Source organism: Octodon degus, unplaced genomic scaffold (assembly GCF_000260255.1).
Source record: "Octodon degus isolate 3935 unplaced genomic scaffold, OctDeg1.0 scaffold00067, whole genome shotgun sequence".
NCBI classification, from domain to species: Eukaryota; Metazoa; Chordata; class Mammalia; order Rodentia; family Octodontidae; genus Octodon; species Octodon degus.
Genome location: NW_004524643.1, coordinates 3,620,923 through 3,628,018, shown reverse-complemented (window position 1 = coordinate 3,628,018; position 7,096 = coordinate 3,620,923). Strand labels below are relative to the sequence as shown.

The window sequence follows — 7,096 nt, the reverse complement described above, 5'->3', positions numbered from 1 at the left end:
AAACTTTATAATCATGTAATGTAAACCACTGGTGTTATAATGGACCAAAACGAGTACCATAAAACTAGATTAAGGGTTATTATAGGAATGAAGGAGGGATGTACCTACAAATAGGGAAATAATCTAAATCCAGATTACAAAAGGCCGTTTATGCCAAATTAAGTTCAGATGTTATTCTGTTGGGGAGACTTAATGAAGTTTTGATACTTATATCTGTGCTTCAGGGATAAATTGGTATAATTGCATGGAAAAATAGGGGTGGCCTTAAAATTGCAAAAAGTGGGACATCGTGGGAATAAATTTTTAAGGCAGCAATTCCAGTTTAACTGGCTCCTTTAGAGAAGATTCAATGTCTGGGAGTGGTGAAAACTATGACCAGCGAAGAGATAGGTGAAGGCAAAAGTATGAAGGTCTCAAGAGCCAGACAAAAGCATGTGTGTGACCCCAGAGTCCTGGGTTTGATGCCTGTTTCCCTCCTGAGGAAAGGCCTCATCTTTCCTAAAACACATTTCCTGTGTTCCAGGATTTTCTTCAACTGTAAATTATGGTCTGACCTGTCCCAGTGGTTCTCAAACACTGACTGCACACAGATTTAAATACTATGGGTATCTAGATTCCACTCCCAGGTTTATCTGGTCTTGGAAGCAATCTGGAGATGGAGATTATTTAAAGAGTTTGCCAGATGCTTGCCTTTTGCAGCCAAGATTGAGATCAACATGTATAGAGGCTGGGTGTGGTTGCACTGGCTCACGCCTGTAATCCCAGGACTGGGCTGAGGCAGGAGGATCACTACAAGTCCAAGACCAATCAAGGCTACAACAGCTCAAGGCCAGCCTGAACTGCATAGTAAGACCCCATCTCAAAAAGAGAAAATGCAAAGGAAAAGCTGGGTGTGGTGGTTCAGGCCTCTAAAAGAGACAGGTGGGAGGATCATTGTCACTTCAAGACCAGCCTGGGCTACATGAACTCAAGGACAGCCTGAACTGCATAGTGAGACCCTGTCTCAAAAAAAAGTAGAAAAATAGTGAAGCACTAAGATTCTTAGACATGCTAATAATATGTTGGGGAAAAAAGTGTTTTAAGGAAGACTAATATGAGTATACTCTACAGGGAAAAGGCTGTAGAAAAACAACTAGAATTTTTCAGAAGGTAAGAAAAACTAGGATCTGGGAAGCATGTGTGCAATGGCACAGTAGAGAAGAAAAAAAATGTAAGAAACATTTAGACAGAAATAATACTAGGACTTAGAAACTAAATATTAAACCTGACTAAAAGGATGAAGAAATGTAGGTTCTAACAGTATAGATTTCCAATGTAGTAAATCCTTTGTAAAACTATAGTAGTTGTGAAATATCTGGTTAATCAGATTTATTGTTAACACTGGTAACTAACACCATGTCAAGGACTATGCTATGTGTTTTATGTACATGGTCTCATTTAGTCTTTGGGGTTTTTTGTCATTTTGGGACAAGACTTCATTATGCAGTTCAAGCTGGCCTTGTACCCACTTCGTAGTCGTTTGGCTTCAGACTTTCAATGATCCTCAGTCTCTGCCTCCTGAGTAGTGGAATTACAGGCTTATGTCACCACACTAGGCTTTCATTCAGTCTTTACAACCCCACAAATACTGTTATCATTCCCATTTTATGGATTAAGTAACTGAAGGAGAGAGAAAGCAATTAAATAGCCTAAAATTACACAGTGATAGGGGAGATAATTGAACTGAATCAGACTGACTCCTTTCTCTTATAATTCAGTTACATACTGAATCTGTTGAATTTGACTACCTCAGAAAAGCAAATGTTTATAGAGGCCAGATAATAACACTAATGTGTTTATTAAATTGGATTTAACTTGAGCCAGGTGTGTTGGAACATGCCTATAATCCCAGCACATGGGAGGCTGAAGTAGGAGAACTGCTGAAGCAGTTCAAGGCCACACTGCACTATATAGGAGACCCTGTCTTAAAAAAAAAAAAAAAAGGATTTAACCATAGAAAAATATTTGTTCATTTATTTTTGTAGTGTTGGGATTGAACCTAGAGTCTCACACAACTAGGCAAGTGTTCTATAAGAGCTACATGTCTAGCCCCAGGAGAAAACATGTAATAGTAGTTCCTACTCAGTTATGCTAAAACGTTGCCCTATAAGAATTTCAGGTTTTGTGTATACTTTAAGATGTTTCATGAAAAGATGGAAATCTGGATTTGTGTATACAATTTTCCAATATTTGAATGTCAACTAAGTCAAGTATTTAAAAATACTATGTGGAGGAGCCGGGGAGATGGCTCAGTAGAATAACTGCTTCCCTGGCAAGCACAAAGCCCTGAGTTCAATCCCTGGTTCAAAACACTAAAACTGGGGCTGGAGAGATGGCTCAGTGGTCTAAAGCACCTCCTTGGAACAAGCTTGGCAAAGCACAGGGACCGTGGTTCGATCCCCCAGCACCACATGCCAGCCAGCTGCGCCCCCTGGTGAGCTGAGCTAGACACACACACACACACACACACACACACACAAAATAAATAAATGTTAAAAAAAAATTAAAAAAAAAAAAACACTAAAACTACTATGTGGCCCAAACTGTGGCTACAGATTTGCTTCTCTTATTAAAAGGAAATTAAAAATTGAATTTAAAATAAGAGTGTGTCTTGAGATACAAGATTAAGGGAATCCTCAAGCACAGCAGAGATAGCAGATGCTGTAGTAGTATATATTGCTAGACTAATAACCGGCATTTGATGTTAGTTACAACAGTGTAAATACAGCTGGGTATGGTGGTGCATGCCTCTGATCCCAGCACTCAGGAGGCTGTGGCAGGAGGAGCATTGCAAGTTTGAGACCAGCTTGGGCTATGCAGTGAACTAAGGCCAGCCTGACCTATGTAACAAGACCTATCTCAAAAAGATCCCAAAAAAAGTGTACATCAGGAAAAGAAAAACTTGTATAAATATTTTAGTCCTAATTTTTTAAGATATCATGAGATTAATACAAGGTACCTTTGGTTTCTACAATTACAAGAGATGCTCCAGGGGACGAGAGATAGCTCTGTAAGGGCCTGAGTTCAATTCCTAGTTCCGCAAAAAAAAAAAAACCAACTATATTTAATAAAAAAAGCGAGGCGCTCCAACTGCTCACCATTAGCTTCCAGACACTTATTAATGTGTCGGACTGTTAAAGTGTATATACATGTTTTTACTCTGTATGTTAACTGGTTAGAACTCTTACAGAAAAATGACAAAAATAGAAGTGTAAAACTAGCTTAAAATTTATTTTTCTGAGCCAGGCGTGATGGTGCACACCTGTAATCCCAGTACTCAGGAGGCTGAGGCAGGAGGATCCCTAAGTCTGAGGCTAGCCTATACCAGATAGTGAATTTATCACCAGCCTGAACTGCAAAACAATAACCGGTCTCAAAAGACAAAAATAAATGAATAATTTTCAATTTTCTGTGAGCTAAAACATAAAAGTAGGAGAAAAAAAATAATAAAGTACAAGTAGTGATCAAAACATATGGTGACTTTTTTTTTCCCCCAGTACCAGGGATGGAACGCAGGACCTTGCACCTGGCAGGCAGGCGCTTCTGCCACTGAGCTATCTCCTTGGCCCTGAATGTTTAAATTAAAAATCTTATTACAGTAAAAGACACATTGTTATAGCTCAGCGGTCTAAGCACCTGCCTGGCAAGCGCCACGGACCCAGGTTCGATCCCTGGTATATGCCATGCCAGCCCCAGAACCCCAGGGGTGCAGTGCCAGCCACCAAAACTGGGTGTAGGGGCACACACTGTAATCCCAGTGCTGGGGAGGCTGAGACAGAAGTCTGAGCTTCTGAACTGCATAGCAAGACCCTGTACCAGATACATAAATAAAACATAAAAACAGACACATTGTCATTAGTCTCCCTTAAAATATTCTCCTTGACACAGCCCATCTTTTTTGATACATTTGAAGCAGTGCTGAAGTCCTCTTTGGGTCTTTAGTTCTGTTGTCAGGGTTGCCTCCATGTCTTAACTGGAAATATTTACCTTTAATGGTTATTTTGACTTTTGCTAGATCCAATGAATAAGATGAATGAGGACATACCATAATGCTTTTATTTTTTAATTCACATATTTACCATATTTTATGATTATACTTCATAAATTCTGGGCAATTTGTGAAATTTTAGGTATTCAAATGTGGTGGAAACATTTCAAAACTGAGTATTTCTCTGAATGATTAAAAAGTAATTGAAAGGGCCAGGGAGATGGCTCAGCAGAATAAACGCTTCCCTGGCAAGCGCAAGGGACTGAGTTCAATCCCTAGTTCCACGGGAAAAAAAACAAAAAAGTAATTGAAAGATTGTGTTTTAGCCACATTTTAATTTTTTACCTCAGTTTACTAGTTCCTGGTTCAGTTTCTCACATCCATTCATACTTGCAAAGCTCATAGCAGAGAGACTGACAATTAACAAAGATTAAATAAAAGATTAAGTAAAACCTTTTATTACTTTTTTAAAAAAACTGTAAAAAAAAAAAACCAGGATCAAACTCATGACTGTGCCACTGAGCTATATCCCCAGCCCTATAAAGCCTTTTTAAAAATTTTATAATCACTGAGTTTCAAGTTCCATAAGTATTAGAATATCCAGAACCGGGTATGGTACAGCACACCTGTAATCACAGCACTGGAGAGATTGAGACCAGAGAATTGCTGAGTTTGAGACCAGCCTGGTGGCTACAAGAAAGTGAGCTCAAAGCCAGCGGGAACTACACAGCAAGACCCTGTCTCAAAAAAAAAAAAAAAAAAATCCAAGTTTTAGGGCAAAATGACTATTCTCTTTGACATGTAGACGAGAATGTTTTCAAACACCATTCTTCAAATTGTCAAATGTACAACATTAGACTGTATATGAGAAATGTAAAAGTTATGTGAAAATATATATATATATATATATATATATATATATATATATAAAAGCATTTTTGCAGACAAAATCCCTAAGGAAATTATAAAGAAGTATCCGGATGTTATCCTGAAGCTAGAAGTGTACGGAAATTACACAATGGAACCTTTTATTTGAAACAAAATGTGTACCTTTCCCAAAAATTAGTTTGCACCTTTTTTTGACAGAAAGTACAAAAGTGGCTTTCCCAGTTGTTTTGGTTTTTTTTCCCCCAGTTCTCAAAAGTTGAAGTGAAATGGGTTTTATAGCACTAGTTGGCATGTAGTACGGTGGGAAACTAAGCACTATTCCAAAAGCAGAGATCTAAAGATGCTAGAAGGGTGCAGAAGCCTTCACAGCCACACCACACCCTTTTGTCAGATTTAGGTGTCCAGTACAGTACACTGCTCCTGAAAATGACATTAAGGACTCTACGTGTTCAACACCAAGAGCTATTCTGACACGTCAAAACAAAGTTTGGGTCTTTGAAAATCATGCCCTTTATATGCATTGACTTTTAGGTCACGCATGTTAAAACACATACACTTATTACACTCGGTATCAAGAACTGTATATTCAAAATGGAGATGGGGACATTTCTTGTTAAGTATATGGAAACATGACTCCATTTTTGTCGCCAACGATGGAATACAACTCATCCTTTATAGTATCACCTGGGAAGTATAAATGGCTCTACCTGCCAGCTTTGAAAAACCTAATCCTCCGTACGTGAACTTTACATAAAATGAAAATGCACTTTCTAATCTTTAACGTATTTTTTAAAGAATAAAAAACGAACGAGGAGCTAGCAATTTAAAATCTTCCAAACGCCCGCGCTGTGCAAACACTTCTGAGAAGCCTGGCACACGCCGGGCATTCCCGGGCGACGCCGGCCACACATTCCTTCGGGGAAAGCGGCTTCTGGCCAGAGCTCACGACGGTCCTCTTCCCGTCGTCCCGCTCGTTCACTCCGCGGAGGGTGATTCCCCGAGGAGCCGGAAGGCTTTCTCTCCGCGCTGAGGTGCACGCCTTGTCGCCTCAGGGCTCTCCCCAGAGGCTGCCGAGCCCGGAGCCTGGAGACGGGCGGCGGTGCCCCGCGCGGCGCCCCGGGGGCGCGAGGCCCAGCCGGCGGCCCGGTCCCAGGGAGTCAGGCCCGGAGCGCAGCCGCAGCTCCTGCAGCGCCCAGAAGCCCGGCGCTCTGACCCGGCACATACCGGAGTCGGGTAAGGTAAGCGAAACGTGCATTTTCTTCCCGTATTCCCGGAGCAAAAACGAGGACGACAGAAAAGGGGCTTGTGCACTGGACCCAGGACGCAGGGAACAAAGAGCCCGTGTCGGAAAAGCAGGCAGCTCGGCGGCTCAGACGCGAGCCTCGCCGCACTACGCTAGCGGCCGCAGACCGACGGCGCGCCGCTCCCCGTACGCCAGCGCCTGGCCCCAGAGCCTTCGCGAATACGGGTTTGCGCACTGCGGCGGGGTGCGCCGCAACCAAACTTGCGTGTGGCTCCGCCCCTGCCCCGCGCGGATTGGCGATGCGCGGCAACTGGGCTGTCGATTGGGTGGCGAAGGAGCCATTCCGGGCGGCTCTGGTGGGTTCGGCTGCCCCAGAGTGATAAGTTCGGCTTCAGACACGCCTCAGCGCCAGCAGTGAGTTGGAGCTCTATGGAGGTGGCGGCTGGTACCGGGTGGTGGCTGCAGCGGCGACTCCTCTGAGCTGAGCTTCCAGTCGTCGCGACTCCTTCCTTCCCCTCCCTCCCCCTTTTTTGTTTTCCGTTCCCCTTCCCTTTCCCTCCCCCGTCCCCGACAACCGGATCCTGAGCAGGCAGCTGCTAGGGCAGCTGCTGAGTTCTCGGTGAAGGTGAGTGGAGTCGGCGCCGCCGGCACCGCCGAGCGCTCTAAAATGGCCGCCGTTCCCGGCCGCGTCTTCTCGAGTGGTACAAAATGGCGGCCGCAGGCGGAGCCGGGCGGGGTGGCCCTGTTTGAGTGTTCCTCTGCTTTTCCGGCCCTTGGAAAGCCCTGGTGCCTGTTGTCTTCCCCGTTGTTGACAGAATAGAAGGAAAAGTGCGTTCTGTTCTCGGCGGCCGCCGGGTCATGTCAGGGCGACGGAGTCCCGGCGCGGCGTCGGCCGGCGGGCAAGCGTGACGCGGGCGCGCGGCGGGGGCGCGGGCAGG

At 43.9% G+C, this 7,096-nt stretch overlaps 1 protein-coding gene across 1 annotated transcript in view; it reads left to right on the top strand.

Moving 5' to 3' along the window:
• Nucleotides 1–1,093: 1,093 nt before the first annotated feature.
• Eif4g2 (eukaryotic translation initiation factor 4 gamma 2) overlaps nucleotides 1,094–7,096 on the top strand; it is a 19,445-nt gene continuing 13,442 nt past the window's right edge. Inside the window, exons 1-2 of the mRNA XM_012515502.2 lie at nucleotides 1,094–1,149; nucleotides 5,784–6,514. Coding sequence (XP_012370956.1) covers nucleotides 1,094–1,149; nucleotides 5,784–6,514 — 787 coding nt within the window. The remainder of the gene's footprint in view (nucleotides 1,150–5,783; nucleotides 6,515–7,096) is intronic.